The 19,187-nt window shown below is 44.7% G+C and overlaps 1 protein-coding gene across 9 annotated transcripts in view; it reads left to right on the forward strand.

Moving 5' to 3' along the window:
• The first annotated feature begins 2,138 nt into the window (after positions 1 to 2,138).
• The window catches only part of LOC310702692 (spermatogenesis-associated protein 7-like), a 60,067-nt gene continuing 43,018 nt past the window's right edge, over positions 2,139 to 19,187 (forward strand). For 3 of the 9 annotated variants that reach the window (XM_083494673.1, XM_083494680.1, XM_083494681.1), the window contains exons 1-2: positions 2,149 to 2,218; positions 15,192 to 15,266. In XM_083494673.1, coding sequence (XP_083350799.1) covers positions 15,206 to 15,266 — 61 coding nt within the window. In that variant the 5' untranslated portion in view covers positions 2,149 to 2,218; positions 15,192 to 15,205. Of the gene's footprint in view, positions 2,219 to 2,378; positions 2,432 to 15,191; positions 15,267 to 19,187 lie in introns of those variants that run through there. The other 6 variants (XM_083494676.1, XM_083494674.1, XM_083494679.1 and 3 more) reach the window with 5 other exon arrangements.

Here is a 19,187-nt window from a genome sequence, read left to right on the forward strand (position 1 = left end):
CTTTTAAAAAAATCAGTGATAGAAGCCGATTACGTACTCCAGTGTCATCCTCAATGTGAGGGCTATTTCATATTTATGTTCGTTTCCAATCAGTTTACAGCACAATGCAATAAAATACAATATTACAGTTTTAAAGACAGTATAACAGTTAATCAAACAAGCATCCAAACAACCCCAAAATTTAGCAGATCTGTAATCAACAATAAATAGCATAGTAAATACACTGTGTATCTGAAGAAGTGTGCATGCACACGAAAGCTCATACCAAGAACTAACTTAGTTGGTCTTTAAGGTGCTACTGGAAGGAATTTTTTTATTTTTATTATTATGGTATGTATTTTGTGTTTTCATATTGTAAACTGCCCTGTGATCCTCGGGCGAAAGGTGGTATAGGAATAATAATAATAATAATAATAATAATAATATGCATCAGGACACACACACCCCAATTAGGTCTGTCACAGACTTCCATAATATGGATGGGAGACCATTGCAAAGGAAGGTATGCAAACGCCTTTGCTCCATCCCTTTGCCTCATGCTGTCTCAATGCCTCCACGTGTGTACTGCGATCCGTGATGTCGGAGCCCTCTTCAGACGCTACTTTCAAGTTTTAATTAAACTCATGTCAGGGAGGGGCAGTGTTGTGTTATGTTATTGTTTTTATATGCTGGCTTTCAGCAAAAACAAAACAAAAAAATGCCCCCAAGGTGGCTCACATGTGCAAAATTCAAATGCGATGCAAACTGTAAAAATTCAAGGCAGCAAAATCTTAACGTATGTATTAATGACCCAATGCAGTGATGCTCTGGGCAAAGGGCAGTGCCCACAAAAATATCAGAGAGAGAAGTAAATTCTTAGGCAGCAGCTTCTCCTTAAAAGGGTCCCAGGCTGGGTGGGGGTTGCTAGGCAGTTTTAAAAGCTTGCCCCTGGGGGTTCCAGCAGTCTCTCCCCTAGAGCAACCTGCCCCTTGTAGTGGGCCGTACAGTCTACTCACACACACCCCTCCATCCTTGCCCAAGTCATGAAAACTGAGGGGTCTACTATGCATGGGGAGTCTTTATGGATTCTATTAACACTTTCATCAGCTGGATCAAGTGAAGAAGAGATCACACACTGACAGAAGGCTTTTTGGGGCGGGGGTGGGTATGTTTCTTCTCAAGCACAACTTGTTAATCACACATCCCAAGCGCTTTGCGTCTTCTCTCAAACCTGAAAATCCGCATTGATTTCTCCCTAACTCTCTGCACACACACACACACACACACACACAGGCATACGCTTCTAATCTTTATTGCAGGAATCTTGAGACTTGGGACTAAAAATAAAAAAAGTGTTTCTATAAATAGAGATAATTAAAGCAGCTTTTAAAACTCCCAAATAAACGTGACTGCTTTGAAATAAAAATGCATTTTTTATGAAGAACGCGGTGGGATTACAAAAATCACTTATTTGGAAGAGAATGTCTCCTAAACCAGAGCAAAAACTGTCTGGGGAGTGCTGCCTGCAGCGCAGAAATGATGTCACTAAGGTAGTAAGGCAGTTGCTCACGGAGAGCTTTACCACCTTGAGTCGGGGATATAGCGACACATTTTGAAATATAAAAGTTCATTGTGACAGTTCCTATAGTCATGCCCCCAATGAGAGTGTACAAAAATGCCAGTCCAAATTTTTTTCTAGGATTGGTTTTACTTTCTTCACCCCACCTTTTCTCATATAATTTCAAAAAAGCCTGCATGCACACCGCACATGTAAAGCACATGTCTGCCTCCCAAGAATGTTGGAAACTGTAGTTTGCACCTCCCAGAACTACATTTCCCAGGACCTTTAACAAGCTATAGCCTTCAGGATTTTTTCAGTGTGGGAGAGCCATGAGTTTTAAATGTAAAGTGTGTACGGAGCCAAAGTCTTCATTTCCCCACACGTGTGCTCTTGCTCTCAAGAAAAAAACAATTCCACAAGGACATAAAAGCATTTCAGTGCAGAAGCCGGTCTGGCCTAGAATGACCCAAGCTCTGAGGTTTCCAAGTAGAGGCCTGTTTGCCCTGAACTGTTCATTGCTCCCTGGGTGACAGGTTTGTAGTTCCTGTTGTTATGGGAATCATCTCACTGCTCACTAACACCTTCCTATAGCCTTTGCAGACTTCCTGAGAGAACGCTGAGAAACACACTCACTTTCCTTTCCGCCCAGAACGAGACGGTTTTAGCCATTTTAGCAGGGTAAGAAAGGATCTGGGCTTGTTTCTTTCTTTCTTCCCCACTTCCCTCTTTACTAGAAGTCTGTTTGTTCAGCGAGGGAGGGAGTGTGTGTGAGAGAGAATCTTGTTTTTAAAAGCTCGAATTGAAGCATATGTCTCTTCCCTCTCTGTTCTATTGCCAGTCTTTGCAGTAGCTCTCAAAAAGAACAGGAGATCTGAGGACACCAGGAGTTGAGTGGGTTTTTGTTGTTGTTGTTCATAGCACAAAATTAGCAAAATTGGTCTTGCTTCACACACCCCACACCCCTTCCCATCAAATGCATTGTATTCTCTTTACTTATGGACTCTAGCCTTCCTTGCATGTCTCAACTGTCCCAATTTGTCAGTGCGGTGTAGTGGTTAGAGTGTTGGACTAGAAGCTAGGATGTTGTTGTTTAGTTGTTTAGTCGTGTCCGACTCTTCGTGACCCCATGGACCAGAGCACGCCAGGCACTCCTGACTTCCACTGTCTCCCGCAGTTTGGTCAGACTCATGTTTGTAGCTTCGAGAACACTGTCCAACCATCTCGTCCTCTGTCGTCCCCTTCTCCTTGTGCCCTCAATCTTTCCCAACATCAGGGTCTTATCCAGGGAGTCTTTTTTTCTCATGAGGTGGCCAAAGTACTGGAGCCTCAGCTTCAAAATTTGTCCTTCCAGTGGGCACTCAGGGCTGATTTCCTTCAGAATGGCTGGGTTTGATCTTCTTGCAGTCCATGGGACTCTTAAGAGTCTCCTCCAGCACCATAATTCAAAAGCATCAATTCTTTGGCAATCAGCTTTCTTTATGGTCCAGCTCTCACTTCCATGCATCACTACTGGGGAAACCATAGCTTTTACTATACGAACCTAGGATAGCAGGGTTCAAATCCCTGCTCAGTCACAAAACTCAGTGGTTGACCTTGGGCCAGTCACTCACACATGTTTAATAGGCATGTAAATATTATAAAGCAGCTGCACACAAGAAGGAGGTATCAGCAAGCTAGAGGGATGCCCAAGGTTTGCAAAAGTTACCCTCAAAATATTTATTAACTGTTTTATGACATTTTCATGCTGTCCCATAACATAAAGTTATCTAGGCAGCTGGGGGGTGGGCAGCTTAAATGGAGGGGGAGGAACCCAAGAGAGATTTAAAGTATTTTAATCAATTTAAGACACTTTTAAGCAATCAATTGCATGAGTTTTAGCTGAGTGAATTGACATAAATCTGGCTACAACCACCTTTTCCAAAGGCAAGAATTGTATTTTGTTTGTTTTTAGCAGATGCACACATCTTAAAAGGCGGCTTCCTTCTGCATGTGGGAGGAATGAGAATACCTTTTCATGGATGGTGCTTGTGTTCTGCAGTTTTTATAGGTGTGTGCACCGCAGATCATTACAAAAATCTGCCCAGTTCATTTACTGTTTTAAAAGTAAGTTAATCGTCTGAAAGATCTATTACTCTAACCAATTAATCAACCACACACCCTTGTCAATGCATTGTTGTCCCTCCCCAGTGACAACGAGATCCAACCAGATCCATTCCGGGACTGTAATCATTCTGTAAAGGGTTATTAAGGTATGAAAAGCAAACTGTTAATGGTCATTTTACAAATGTACCCCGTTTCAGACGCTGCTGCAGAACAGGCTGTGCGGTGCGACTGAATGCTGCAGAACAGCAGGCAGAGAAGAACCTTCTGTGATGTGTGATAATTGTAGAGGGAGTTTGTAGGCGGTGATACTTGGTGTCAGAATAGAGGTATTATATGTGCTTAAGAGTGTCCCCGTTTTCGTCTGCGGAATGTTAGCAGCATATGCTAAAGAGCTCAGAGAACACTGACATGGGGTTATCAAGCAGCCTCTCGTTCCAAGATAGAAGTATATCTGACATTATACTCTGGGCCCGGTATCTTGTTCCAGGTTTGAGAATTTAGCAGCATAAGAGTGCTCCTGGATCAGACCAAAGGAACATCTAGTCTAGCATCCTGTTCTTAAACTGTCCAGCCAAATGTCTCTGAGAAGCCTGCAAGCAGGAGTGCAAGAACGCTCTGCCCACTTGTGAATGCCAGCATTCAAAGACATGCCACCTCTAGTCCTGGCAGTAATACATAGCCATCATGGCTAGTAATTATTGATAGCAGCATACAGTGGTACCTCAGGTTAAGTACTTAATTCATTCTGGAGGTCCGTTCTTAACCTGAAACTGTTCCTAACCTGAAGCACCACTTTAGCTAATGGGGCCTCCCGCTGCCGTTGCGCTGCTACTGCACGATTTCTGTTCTCATCCTGAAGCAAAGTTCTTAACCTGAGGTACTATTTCTGGGTTAGCGGAGTCTGTAACCTGAAGCGTATGTAACCCGAGGCACCACTGTACTGTATAACTTTTCACTTCACCTGTGAAGTCTGTGTATTGCTTTTTAAAAGGCATAACTAGAGCGAGTCAAATACATATTTGTTGTAGCTCGAAGGTTGCATTTTTTCTTCTTTTTAATGGTGCAAATTAGCAAAGGGACCTTAACAGAGGATGAATCACCAACAGCATGGCGTCCAGTTTGGCGTTCTTGGCCCACCCTCTATAACATTGGCACAGCCCTACTACAGTCTTGTTCGTTTTATTTGCTAACTATTCCATTTGTATCTCATTTTACCTTCAAGGAGCTCAAGGTCCCTCTCTGCATTTTGTGCTCACAACAACCCTATAAGGTAGGTGAGGCTAAGAAACAGTGGCTTCATGTCTGAGTGGGAATTTGAACCCTGATCTCCCAGCTCCTAATCCAATGTTTTAATTTCTACGCCACACTGGCAGAATGACAGGCAGAATGGGATAATTTTATTTATTTATTTATTTATTTATTTATTTATTTACGGCTATTAGCCCATAAAATATGTACAAACATAAAAACACAGAGGCATAAGGACCGATATATTCGACACCAAAGGGTGAACATCACGGTACTAGGGTGGGTCAATGAGCAGAGCCAAATAACAGCTTGGGGCCCAATGGGATAATGGGCTACTTCAACTGGTAGGGCCTGGGAAACATCATAGCTGTGTTTCCATGAGCCATTTTGCCTGCCTGTTGATTAAAACTGTCCTGAACAATTGGAATATTTGCATTCCTGATGGTCCTGCAGCAGTGGCGCAGCGTGGGGGGTGCAAGGGGTGCCGGCCGCACCGGGCGCAACATCTGGGGGGGCGCACTCGCCACCTCCAGAGTCGCCGAAGAGCCTCGGGGCTCAGCTCCTTTGGGAGGAGGGGTCGGGCTGGGTGACCAGGGGGAGTAGCAGGCGCTAGCAAGGAGGTCCGGAGCCGGAGCCTGGCCAGGATCGGGCGCAGGATGGGGCGCAAGAGGGAGGGGAGAGTCGAGCCTGTCCGCCCCGCGAGGACTGCTGCGAAGTGGCGGGAGGGAGAGGAGGCCCCTTGGGAGGAGCGGGCAGGTGCTGGGGCGGCAGTGCCGGGCGGGGGCCGAGGGGTGGGCGCCCCCCTGCGCGGGCATCGCCTCGCCGCCGCCGCGGGCTTGGCTGGGCGACCGGCTGAGGGGAAGCGCCAAACAAGGCCAGGATCCAGGCCCCCGCTCTCCTTATTTGGCACCCATTTCCGGCTCCCGGGTGGCCCCCTCCCACCCGCTCTCGCTACCAGTGGAAAGAGAGACGGAGGAGCAGCGGAACCCGCAGCCTTTGCAGGCGCTGCCGGCCGGGAGAGGGGAGCGCGGCCCCGGCCAGCCGAGGGATCTTGTGGCGAGGAAGGAGCCCAGTCTGCGCCCTCCTTCCCCACAGAGCTGCAGAGGGAAATCAAGGTTCTCCTGCTAGTTTCTCTTCTTCTCTCCCCCCCCCACTGCGTTACAACCGTGCCCCCCCTCTCGGTGCACATAGCACGATTGCAATCTCTCTCTCACCCCCCCCCCAAGTTAAACTAATGGAGCAAGCCAGCGCCAAAGATTTGTAGAACTGTGAATACCCGGCCCAGGCAGCAGCAAGAAGCTGGCAGCGGCGGCAGGTTAGGGGTTAGGGGCGCAAATTACTTGCCTTGCCCCGGGTGCTGACAACCCACGCTACGCCGCTGTCCTGCAGTCAGATTACAAAATCCCCAACAATATTAATATAGTGCCGAGAGCAAGGCTCTTGTGGACATGATCCAAAACAAATGGGGGAGAGAAAAATGAGATACAGGTTCTTTGTTGCCTCCTTATTGAACCAGCACCAGGAAGAGATACTTCTGTTCTCTCCTCCCCTGCAACCATCTCTTTTGTGACTTCTCCTTGTACTGCACAAAAGGCGCCTTTGTTACCTTTGTAAGAGATCAGGCTCAGCGCTGCTCACTGCTGGGAAGCAATGGGGATCAGATATGATTGGCTCTATCTGGAGAGGCAGCAGAGCTCCAGACAACACACACACACAACCGCCCTGTATCCGGCCACACTGGTGGATAGAACAGCTGTGATTTAGAATCTGGTGGGCAGTCAATTTGTGTCAGGCCTTGACACACGGAGACTTTATTGAGCACCAGCCCATCGGGCAATAATATGCCGCTGTCTCATTGCTTAATAAAATGAGAGTTGCTCTGCAGCTCTTATTAAAAAGTGCTCACTGCTGGTGTTTGTGTGCCCAGGGCTCATTAACACAATATTGGAACGGCGGTGTTGTGATTAAAGCCCGCACCTTCATGTGCTGAAACTTACAGCGGTGGAACAATTAGTAGGAACCTCGGGTGTTAATAGTGGAGCAATTTGTGAAGCAAATACTGCTGATTCACGAAGCTAATCCTTGCTAGTTTCCGGGTTGACGTACAGCAAAGGCCAGCAATTAGCAGGTCTACAGTCCATCGAGAGGTGTCCTCAGTCATTGGCCTCTCTTCCGAAAAAAGACACTCCTCTTTCCTTTTCCCCTTTTGGATTCCCGGAAATAGAGCGAACGTCTGCACCGAGACAACATAAAATTGTATTGCTATACGATGCGGGGAGCAAGGACACTTTAAGTATGTGAAATGGGAAGGCTGTGTTCCCAATTCTGCAAATCATTTAATGGCAGGCTGTGAAAGTAGCAGGGGCCAAGATTTGTCACTGGTTTAGTTGCTCCAACAGTCATTTTACCACAGAACATCTCTTTGCGTTGCCAAATGGCCATCTGAAGGGAAGAAGGAGAGTGGGGACCACCATGTGTAACCCCTTATATTTTAAAATGTGAGGTTTACACAATAACTTCTCACCTAACAGCCAGGAAGAGAGACACTCTAGATTTAGATAGACAGGATGTACCATCTGCAGGATTGATAGGGAGCCAGGACATCATTTTGGGAGAGGAAAAGCATAAGGAAACTTTATTTTCCTGGATGCAAACTCTGACCTTCCTGCATCGTGCCACCTACTGGCCCTTGGGCATATGCAACTAACACCACAACATTCACCTAGTCATTTCTTTCTTTCCCTTCTTTCCCTTCTTTCCCTTCTTTTTATAACTATCCCTGTTAATGCCAATACATTGGTAACAGAACAAACTGATTGTTTGGCAGTAACAGGGCTGTTTTTCCAGGGGTGAATGCTGTATTATCATTCATTCTTCTTTGGGGGGTTCATTTTAAATAAATTATATTTTTATGGTTTTAAACTCAATATTATATGTTGGAAGTTGCTGTGGGATGGGTTAGCCCCTAAAAGGAGGCCAACAAATAAATGCATTTCAGCATTGTATCAAAGGGAGCCATGCCTGCAATATGCATGGCAGATCCTTCAAGTGTCCCCTATTTAGAGAAGCGATCCCAGTTTATGATTTGATCCTGGAATCTCCCGTTCTTCTTTAGGACGTCCCCATTTTCATTGGAGAAGTGTTGGAGGGTATGGCATGTTGGTAAATACTCCCATTCAATAAAACGGGAATACCCCCATACAATAAAAATTGCTGATGCAGGGACTCCAAATCAGGACCATAACACTAGGAGACAAAGAGCTAAAACCCTCCTACAGGTTTTCCCAGCCCTCAGCCAGGGTGTGAATCCAGATCAGGTGTTCGCATTGGCTGTTTCTGCCAGAAACATCCTGCACTCAAAGCCTGGTCAGTGTATTGTGTTGTCTGGCCAAAGATGCCTGTTTTTTCCATGTAATCATCTGATGCAGCAATAGCTCTTAAATTGAACTTATCTCCAGGACAGAAGACACAGCGAAGTTAAGTGGTTAAAAACTCCCATGAAAAATAAAAGTTGTAGCTTCAGATTAGCACATGTTAAAAAGCAGTAAGATGCAAAATTTAGAAATTCATTCTTTTACTGTCCATCACAGAATTAGCACCTGTGCGCCAGTTACATCAGGAGGAAGCAAAAGAGACAATATTTAAGAGAGAACCTACTGAACAAACTTATCACAACTGGAACAGTGAAAGGATAGTCTGTATACATTTGCGTTTTAGTGTGTGAAGTCTTAACCATGTGTTTTAACTGAAGGTTGGTCTTTTTGTTTTGCTTTTTGCCACTGAATCTGTGTGCTGCTAATGGCAGAAGAATAGCCACTTGGCTTTGATTAATTGCTGCTCTATTTTTAAGCTCTAATCAATCCATTAATCGGTTAATCAACTCTATTTACCGGTAAGTGTTTGTAGCTTTTAAAGCAGCAATTGCATCCAAGTACCAGCAAACCCTGAATCTCAACATGAGGTTTGATTGAGAATGCATTAAGATACCTTTTTAAAAGAATAGATAACTGAAGGGAAACAGTTTTGTGCAGCAGCAGCAGCAGCAACCACTGCCTCTCTCTTTCCAAAAAGGTCAAGCAACAGTAGTAATATCTGGCAGTGAAATTCAAAATTTCCATAAGGCAAATTGTGCTAGCAGATGGGTTAACACCAGGAGCAAATTCTGAATAGCATAGGAAACGTTGGCTTTTAGATTAGCGCTGGGCCAAATTTCTTACTTGAGAACATTCAGCTGGATTTTGGGAGGGTTCACACGTGAAGCCATTCAGTTTGCATTTCAAGGTGAGTTTGCCTAATTCGCACTTACTGAACCAGTAAGTGAACTGAATTGTAGCCATTCCTTGAAATTTGAACTGCCCTGAATTTTGCAGTGCAATTCTCCAGCCAAGTAACATGCTAGATATTCTAGGGTAAAAATATGCGTAAAGATGTACATATTAGTGACGATAACATACAAAGGGAAAACAGCTTTTCAAAAATTTCATTTCGTATTTCGTTTTTCATTCACTTTTTAGAGTAAAATGTCTCAAAGAAACCTGGCAAAAATAAAATGCAGCGTATTTAAAACCAGAACAAATTAAGACACTAATACAAGATGCATAAAATGCTCGTGCAGCAATAATTTAGTAAGGACCAAATACTACTCACCCCACCAAAAGCTGAGCACCACTATAGGAGACAACATTAATTAATCAAAGGCCTGTGTAATCAGAAAAGTCTTAGTCCAACACCTAAAAACTGACTAGAGAGAGAACCACGCTTGTCTTCCTGCAAGAGTTTTCCATAGATGGGGGGCCACCACCGAGAAGGCTTGTGTTCACCCTCTGCATTTCCCTCAGAAGCATCTGGTTGGCCACTGTGAGAACAGGATGCTGGACTAGGTGGGTCATTGGCCTGATCCTGCAGGCTCGCCTTATGTCCTCCCGAAGCGACGTGTCTTTAACCATGCTTCACCCGTGATTTTGGCAGGTGTTTTGCTAGTCATTTTACTAATGTTGCATTGATAAGATATTCTACTCTCATTCGTAGTGCGTGCCTGCCCATCCACGCCTTCCTATCTCGCCCTTATCTGCACCAGAGACAAGAATCATATCCCCCCCTCCCCCTTGCTAATGGAAACTAGCAGAAGTGTTTTGCTTCCACAAAGCTTTGGCTCCGCTGGGCTAAAAATGTCTTTTGCCATCACTGGGAAAGGTGTTTAATTCCGCTCCTCTGTGACATCTGTAATGAGCCCCACAGCATGGCTGCTAGTCTGAGAGGTGCTTTGACTGTAATAGAAAGCAATCAGGTTCTCCGGTCCTTCCCCCATGTGGAGGTCAAATGCTGATGAATGGACTGCCTGGTGTGTTCTCCTCTGCTGAAAGCCTGCGTGCTGCCGGTGGGCCCGACAGAAGTGTAAATTTCATTATGCCAAAAAGTTATAAAATGCAATCCCTATTCAGACAGAAAGAAGAAGAGCGGCAAGATAAGAGGGGACAAATGACTAGCCCCTTGATCACCAAAGAAGCACAGGACCATTGCGACATCAGATCTTTTGTGTACCAAAGGTCAGGTTCTGTCCCTGACATTTTAATTGAAAAGATTCAAAGGGAAAAGACCCCCCACTGTCAAAGGCAGTAGGCTTCTGAGCACCAGTTGCTGGAAACTGCAGAAGGGGACAGTCCTCTTGCGCCAACAGGCTTCCCATAGGCATCTGGTTGGCCACTGTGAGAATGGGATTCTGGGAAAGACAAACCATTGGCCTGACCCAACAGGTTCTTCTTATGTTCCCTGCCAGATAGATAAGGCAAGACTGGGTTAGATGGACACACAGTGGCTGGGCTCTGACATAATGTAAAACTATGGTTTGCACCAACCATAGTTAAGGTAAGAACTCGGTGAAAATTAAGACTTCATAAAAATCACTGCAAAAACCCCTCCCCCACACAACCTGGGTTGCTGTGCATAAGAGAAACCTGTTAGACAAGGAAGAGGCAAGAACAGGTCCAGCTGCTGTGTCCAACCATGTCTCTGTCTCACGTGCCAGGTCAATTCCCTCATCCATGATCAAATCATGGATGGCACTGGTCTTACTAATCATTGACCAGGCATTACACAGCACCACTGTGGGTCATATGGGATGCCCCCATTGATACCTGTATTCCTCTGGCCAAGGCCAGACCTGAAGGCAGGGATCGTCTTCAGACAGTGACTATACCTGCCTTCTCGGTAATGACATGATCTGGCCCTCAAGCAACTCCTCTTCCTGCCCATCATCACTGAGGTTGGGTATCCTATTGCACCCACCCTAGTGGTACCTGCCCCAGCCATTATGTTGGCTAAGGCCCACTCCCAAGGCAGCCTTGACCCTCTGCCCTTAAAAGCAAACTAACTTATATGAAACTAAACTAATAAAAAGTTTACATGTAACAATTTCACAATTTAAAACATCCCCACCTCCATTAACGCCATTATGGATACTATTTGCCTGTTCCTGAGGGAGCACTTTTCATGTCTCTCAAAGCTCAAGAGGCATGAGAGTTCAAACACACCCCTGTCCCATCCCCATATATATACAGGAACCAGGCTCTGGATGAGAAGATAACAGCAACAACAAAAGCCATACTTCTCATTGTACTTCAGGAAGATTAACCAGATGTCTCCATAGATGGAACCAGTTCTAAGAGAACCATGATGCAACTTATGTTATTTATCAAGCACAGTAGGGTCAAGCCTGCTCTTACAGAAGATCTTTCAAAAGTACAAGACCTTCTGTATTTGATAAGTATCAGAACTTGCTTTGTGATGCTTCCAGAACTAGTGCCATCCCAATTTCACACCACTGCAGTTTCATAATGTTGAGCTGAAAGAACGAAACCATAGTAGCTGCAACGCAGCTTAGACTTACATTAGAGGATTTGCTAGTCATCATTTCCTCATCCCTCACAACGCCCATAAACATTGTATCAATGACGGCCAGCATTTTTGGCAACCCTACCACAATTCTAAAAATAAGAGAAAGTCACTAGTGCGACACACACAGCCTCCCTGGGCTGTTTTGCCTCTGCCTCACTTAGGCAGTGAAATATACTCGGAGTTGAGAGTGGATTTTATGCTCTTTATTCAGCTCATAGTGGTGAGGAGGAATGGAAGTTCCCCCACAATATCTGCTTTATATACATTATTTACACAATGGGCTGCACGTGATTGGCTAATTCTGGGATTCTCCTGTAGGCCAATCAGGTTGTGGATTCACTTTCACCTGGAGCTGGATTGGGTGGCTCCTGCGGACCAATCATACTGCTGCATTGTTCTAGGACCAATCAGACTGCTGCATTTTGGATCCTATTCAACTCAATACATAACAGGCAGGAAGCTAAAGGCTGCACATTGTAGGTGCAGAAGGCAGAACAATACCTACAGTATAACACTCTGTTGTAGCCAAGTCTGTGCCCCACTGAAGCCACAACTCTTTTCCCTTTTCATTAGCTCTTGTGTCTTTAACAGCAATGTGTTGTAGAAGTTAGGAGTTGATGGTGTTTTAACTTTGTGCCATGCAAAGTTTCACCTGCTGATTGCTGTGGACCAGGCTGCCTAAGGCCACAAATGTATGCCAGGCTGTGTCCTACTCACACTGCAACCCCACCACTGGTATCACCCTGGTCACCTCTGCATGCCATAGATGCTTCAGGCAGCTAGCTAAGTTGCTGCTGCTGGTTTTCCTGTAGTGAGAAATAAGAACAGTGCATTAAATTATAAATGGGACGATATTTAAGTATGCACCTAAAACATGAAGGAAAGCGGACTTCCCAGGAGGAAGATGGTGGACTAGAAGGAAAACTATTTTTGCACTCTTTTATTAGAGAATGTAGGAACTGATAGAATCTAAGCCAGGAGTCAGCAATTTTTTTCAGCAGGGGACTGGTCCAATGTCCCTCAGACCTTGTGGGGGGCCCAGACTATATTTTGAAGAGAGAGAAAATGAATGAATTCCTATGCCCCACAAATAACCCAGAGATGCATTTTAAATAAAAGGGAACATTCTATTCATGTAAAAACACACTGATTCCCAGACCATCCGCGGGCCAGATTTAGAAGGTGATTGGGTCGCATCTGCCCCCCCCCCCGGCCTTAGTTTGCCTACCCATGATTTAAGCAAATAGAAAAAAGCACAGAACAAACAAAATGAAAAGGCTTGTGAATTTGAACAGCTTACTAGAGCCTCTCTTCCATTCGACGACTGTATTTTCAAATCAAGCTCCTTGCTTGCTTCACAATTTATTGCTACTTGTTGAAGGTAAAATCATAGAGCCCTGGCAGGGAGCTAATTAATTTTCTTGGGTCCCCATGGTGGTGTCTTCTCTCTCTTTTCTGTTTTCAATCTTACTTTACTCAGGGCAATAGCTCACTGAACTCTTCCGCTGCAGCTTTGGCAGAATAAGCTCCAAAACAAGGACTTTTGGGTACAGCAGAACCAAATAAATTAACAATGGATCTCTCATTTCCCCATACTCTTTGGGGAGGGTGTATATAATAGCCTTTCTGGATTTATACATGAATAGATCATCCAGGATCATCATGTGAAGTATAGCATAATCATGAAAGGGTCCTGTATCCTCTCTGTCTGCCACCTAGTAATACGCTGGACCGGCACTCATGCGTTATGAAATCTGATTTGTGAGTATTTGTGTATTGCTCCCAAAGCCCTTAAGATGGCTACACACATCCCATTCTCCAAGCGCTAAGAGGTTTCGGGGGGCCCAACACAAACCTTGGGTCTGGTTTTCTTGGAATGAAGACAGATGGAGATTGGTGGTGTTTTCTTTGATATAAGGTTTATGCGCACAGATGTATTGGCTGAGTATGAGATGGAAGGCTCATAGTACTAATGCTCCTTCTCCTCCCAGTGGGTTACAGGGGTCCCCACCATTGGTTTCCTTCATGTTATCAGTCCCAGTTCCAAACTGCCTGACAATTCTCACTTGCAGACACCTGAATGACATTATCTCCAGCCAGGAGTAGGGAGAGAGAAAGACTTGTCCAGGAAAAGAAGGGTTTCCAGCTATTTGGTTTCTTTAGCAACACATCACCTGTACTTGGCCTACTCTTTATTTATGCAAAGACTCGTTCTCCAAAGGGCATCTGGCAGGATAAGCTTCCTCACCCAATTTCATCTCTTTAGCAGTGTCTTTTTTATTTAGAAGATAGTCTTTGTTGTTGTTTAGTCGTTTAGTTGTGTCCAACTCTTCCTGACCCCATGGACCAGAGCTCGCAAGGCACTTCTGTCTTCCACTGCCTCCCGCAGTTTGGTCAAACTCATGCTGGTAGCTTCGAGAACACTATCCAACCATCTCATCCTCTGTCGTCCCCTTCTCCTTGTGCCCTCCATCTTTCCCAACATCAGGGTCTTTTCCAGGGAGTCTTCTCTTTTCATGAGGTAGCCAAAGTATTGGAGCCTCAGCTTCACGATCTGTCCTTCCAGTGAGTACTCAGGGCTGATTTCCTTCAGAATGGATAGGTTTGATCTTCTTGCAGACTCTCAAGAGTCTCCTCCAGCACCATAATTCAACAGCATCAATTCTTCAATACAGGAATAGAGGAGACTCCAAAAACCCATTAAGCTTAGACCCAATCTTACAATATAGGGGGGGAGGGGCATTTCTTACCAAAACTGAGAGGTGGTGCACTCCACCCTAACTACTCAATATATGTCTGCAGATCCATAGGTGTTTCTTAAAGGATCCCCTCATTTTGTAGCAGAGCTGTCAATTATCCTGTTTAAATATTCTGCCTGTTTTCCAAATCTCTGGATAAAGCTGGGAAAGATCCTTGTCTGAAACTCCGGACAGCAGCTAGCTATCAGTGTAAACAATAGTGAGCTACTGCAACGATGGTCTCTGATTCAGTATGAGGCATCTTATATGCCTAAAGATTTAGAAGTCCCAATTGCTGAGCATACATTCAGGATCTACCAGTCTTGTGAGGCCTTTTCAGTAGTGGCCCAATAGACCTGAAAGTCTCTCCCGAAATAAATATATGTGGCTTCAACTTCCATAGTATTAAAGTACCGTGAATTGGGTTTTAATCTTCAATTTTACTGGTATTTCAAATATTGTTTTGTGGTTTTGATTATTTTTTTAAGCTGGCTTTGGAGGCAGTATCTGAATACTACTGATAAATAACCAAAGCAACATAAGCAAACAAACAAACAAACTGAGTTGTCCTGTTTTCTTTACTCACATCCACTGTATGATGACAAACGATAAAAATTGTCATTCTAAGTATTTACTACTTATGCCCACTTTTTCCCTCTCTCCTCAAGGGTCCCAGATAGCCATGATCCCAAAGTATTCCTTGATGGGACCTTTCAGAGGACATATGAGTATCAAAAGTAGCTGTAAGTACTAAAGCATTCTTAGCAAAAACAAGTGCTATGTACAGTCTTATTTCAAAAACACCTTAGTGCTCATTCCCATGTTATTTGCTTCCAGAAAAAACCTGTTTGCAAATAATGTGGAAATGAGTGTTATACTTGAACTGTATTCCGTTATAGTTGCAGAAGTGGCTTTTACATCATGTGAACGCTCAAATATAATGTGGAAACTACTCCATTTTCATGACCTTTTACTCCCGCGTGAATGCAACCAAAGTGGGGAGTATTTACAGGAGACCCAGGACATTTTTCGGGTGGGATTCAGTCACATATTGGCAAATTTAGTTTCAGCAGTTAGAGGGCCTTCTCAGTGGCTGCTCCCAGACTTTGAATCTCCCTTCCTAAGGAGGCTGGACTGGCTCCCCCTTTGTTGTCCTTCCACCAGCAGGTGAAGATTGTTTTACTTTTGGAGACCAACTGCTTTTTGAGGAAAGGGCTTTTAAATAATGCTGTGCAGTTTTTACTATCTTTGGTTTAATAGATTTGTTTTTATATTGTTTTAATTCTATTATAGTTCAATTACTTTTTAACTGTTGTTATTATTATTATTAATATACCACCCTATACCCGCAGGTTTCAGGGCAGTTCACAAGGCAAAATTGCAATATAAAAACACAAAATACGTAATCAAAATATAAAGAGCCGAATAACCCCCCCAAAAACACATTAAAATTGTTTAAAACAATTAATTTATTTTTATATAAAAAACAATTAAAAAGCAGTTTAAAAGAAAGTAAACAGTACACTCTGCTGGGCAGCAGCAATCCTCTTGTAGTCTGTCAGGCCCTGCCCTGGGCCTGGTGGAGAGAGGCAGGAGCAGGACCCTCAGACTTTCAGCAGGTGTAATTATCCTTTATATGTTATTAGCCTTTTTGTCTTTCATTTGCGTAAGCCACCTTGAGTCCTTGTCTGGGATATTAACAACAGCAGCAGCAACAACCTCAGTATTATCCAAGCTGACTGGCATCACTTCTCCAGAGTTTTCAACACCTACCTTTCCCCTGGAGATGTGAGAGACTGAACCTGAGACCTTCTGCATACAAAGCATGAGTTTTGCGGCGCTATGGCCTTTCCCAAATGAAACACGAGCCAAAGTGACTCATCCCATAATCCAGCTCCAAGCTTCCAGAAATGCCACTCGTTTCCTGCTTTCCTGTATATGTTACTCATCCGTTCCAACCAGCAGGGCTGGACTGCTGTGGCCACAAGTGCCGGTGCAAATGGGGAATGCATTCAGGAAAATTACTTTAATGGTACCACTTTAACTTGGAGTTGCCGGAAAGGGTTACTGTGACCCACACTGCCCATCACATATGGACACCCACTTCAGATTGCTTTTATCCCTGCCTTCCTACCAAATAAAAATGCTGGAGTCTAACAATGACAATTAACATTGCCCCTTGGCTGCACAAAGCATTCAACAGTCAATCACTTTTACAGCTCCAGCTGCCAACCCAGACGTGAACTGACGTAGTGAAGTATCTGTGGGTGAGATCCAGCATTGCACCAGCAGACATGACAGGCCTTGCCTTCCCCTTGCAGGCCCCCCATGCACCTAATTCTCTCCAGGAGGGGCTCACCCAGCCATCTGGAACAGATTGGGGGCACATGTGGGGGGTGCAGGGGGGATAAGAAAGTCCTGTTGGTATGAACAGAAGCCCATGAACCAAATGGACCCACACAGTTGGATATCACTCTATCTTTTTTTAAAAAAAATTTATTAGATTTCCCACAATAATAACAAAAACCACAAAGCAGAATGATACACAAAAACAGAAAAAAGAAGAAAAATACATCAATGAACGAAAAAAGGGGGGGAAAGGAACAATAAACAGATAAGCAATAACAACAAACTTAATTCTTTACAAATCCAACCTTTTAAACATCTTGGTTGACTTCCTTTAGTCCCTCCTTCCAAGAAATATTATCAAAGGCCTTTTCAGCAGCAATAAACATTAACATTGCTTTGCAATTTCTTTTTTGCTTCCAGTGGATATCACTCTATCTTATCACTTACTTACTTACTTACTTACTTACTTACTTACTTACTTACCTACTTACTTAGGTAGAGCGTTTGTAATATGGCTACCAATTTTTTTTCAATGAATCCGGGGACATCTTTTTTTCTTCTTTTTTTTGAAGCTGAGTAGCAACAGGGAGTCAGTAGTGGGGATGGTGAGGCAAAAGACCCTGGGCCCAAGCACACATGCATATTGTATAAAGGCGCAAAGCCCTTCTTTTGCACCCTGTGAAGCTCTGAGTTTTTTTTAAAACCGGGCAAAAACTGGCCATCTCCCGTGACTTCTGAGCCTCCCCCGATCTCCTGCCCGCTTCCCCCTTTGTTTTGACTGATCAGGGGAGGCTCGGGAGTTGCGGGCGGGCGGCCATTGCCCAGTTTTTTTAAAAAAACAACAACTCTGCGCATTTATGTTTCACAGGGTGTGAAAGAAGGGCTTTGCACCTTGCGTGACAGAGAAACTACATGCCTTGCGCCCCTCCTGGGCAACGGCCGCCCGTCCATGACTCCCAAGCCTCCCCCGATCTGTCAAAACAAAGGGAGAAGGGGGCAGGAGATCTGTACCACCAGATGTCCCTTCTTCCCCCTCGACAGTGGCAGCGGCAGCTAGCAGCGAGTAGCTCCTGAAGCCAGCCAGAGTCAACTGCACTACCAGGCTGGCTCTGGGCTGCTGAGGCTGCCACTGCCATGTTTCCCAGGGACAGATTTGCAAATCTGGGGACATTCTGGGGACGGAATTTGTCCGGTGATAGATTTGCAAATCTGGTGACTGTCCCCAGGAACCGGGGACATCTGGTAACCCTAGTTTGTAACCTACTCTTCAGGCAAAAAGATTGGCTTACATACAATTAAAATAAGACCGTCCCTGCCCATAGGCTTACAATCTAAACACACACACACAAGGGAGAAGGGACAGAGAGGGAAGATGAACAGATCTAATTTGGGCGCCTACTATTAAACAGTTGTTCTTATAATAACCAGTTGGTGCAGCTGAGGGCTAGGAGGTTCCTGTTACAGGTGGTCTTTCAGCAAAGCTAATGGAGTGAGCTCTGCTTCCCACCTCTCCCATGGAGCCAGCCGAATGCCCCCAGGTGACGGTTGAGGGAGAGGAAGCCTAATGGAGCAGGTCTGTCACTGAAGAGCCGGTGGGGTGAGCTCTGCTTCCCATCTCTCCAACTTCTGTTTCCAGCAGAAGACCATTGGTACTGGTAGGGCAGAATGCAAGGAGGCTGACAGGAGATTTTTTTTAATGCAGGCGTCAGGGACCTGACCTGGACCTCAGAGGAGGGCATAAGGTTAAAGCCTGCCTGTATTGCATGTCGGGGTTCCAATATGGATCATGCCCCTGCAGCTGCTACAGTGGTACCTCGGGTTAAGTACTTAATTCGTTCCGGAGGTCCGTTCTTAACCTGAAACTGTTCTTAACCTGAAGCACCACTTTAGCTAATGGGGCCTCCTGCTGCCGCTGCACCGCCAGAGCCCAATTTCTGTTTTTATCCTGAAGCAAAGTTCTTAACCTGAAGCACTATTTCTGGGTTAGCGGAGTCTGTAACCTGAAGCGTATGTAACCTGAAGCTTATGTAACCCGAGGTACCACTGTATTTGCATTTTAGGGAGTGGGGGAGAAGCTCTTACTGCAGTGAAGATCCACAATTCTCCAAGGTGTATAAAACAAAACCTGAAGGAGAAAAAGAATATTGTCACTTGTTTTTATGCAACTGGCCCCATAGCAACCCTCAGCTACAGTTTAATTTAGTTTATGGTCAGCTAATGACCCTGTTTACAGGACTACAGTTACAGTTACATGATGACATCACGTGTGATAAATATTTTAGAGTGACAACTTTGGAAAGCAGAAGTAATGGAAG

Source organism: Podarcis liolepis, assembly GCF_965112155.1.
Source record: "Podarcis liolepis genome assembly, chromosome: 3".
In the NCBI taxonomy this organism is placed as follows: domain Eukaryota; kingdom Metazoa; phylum Chordata; class Lepidosauria; order Squamata; family Lacertidae; genus Podarcis; species Podarcis liolepis.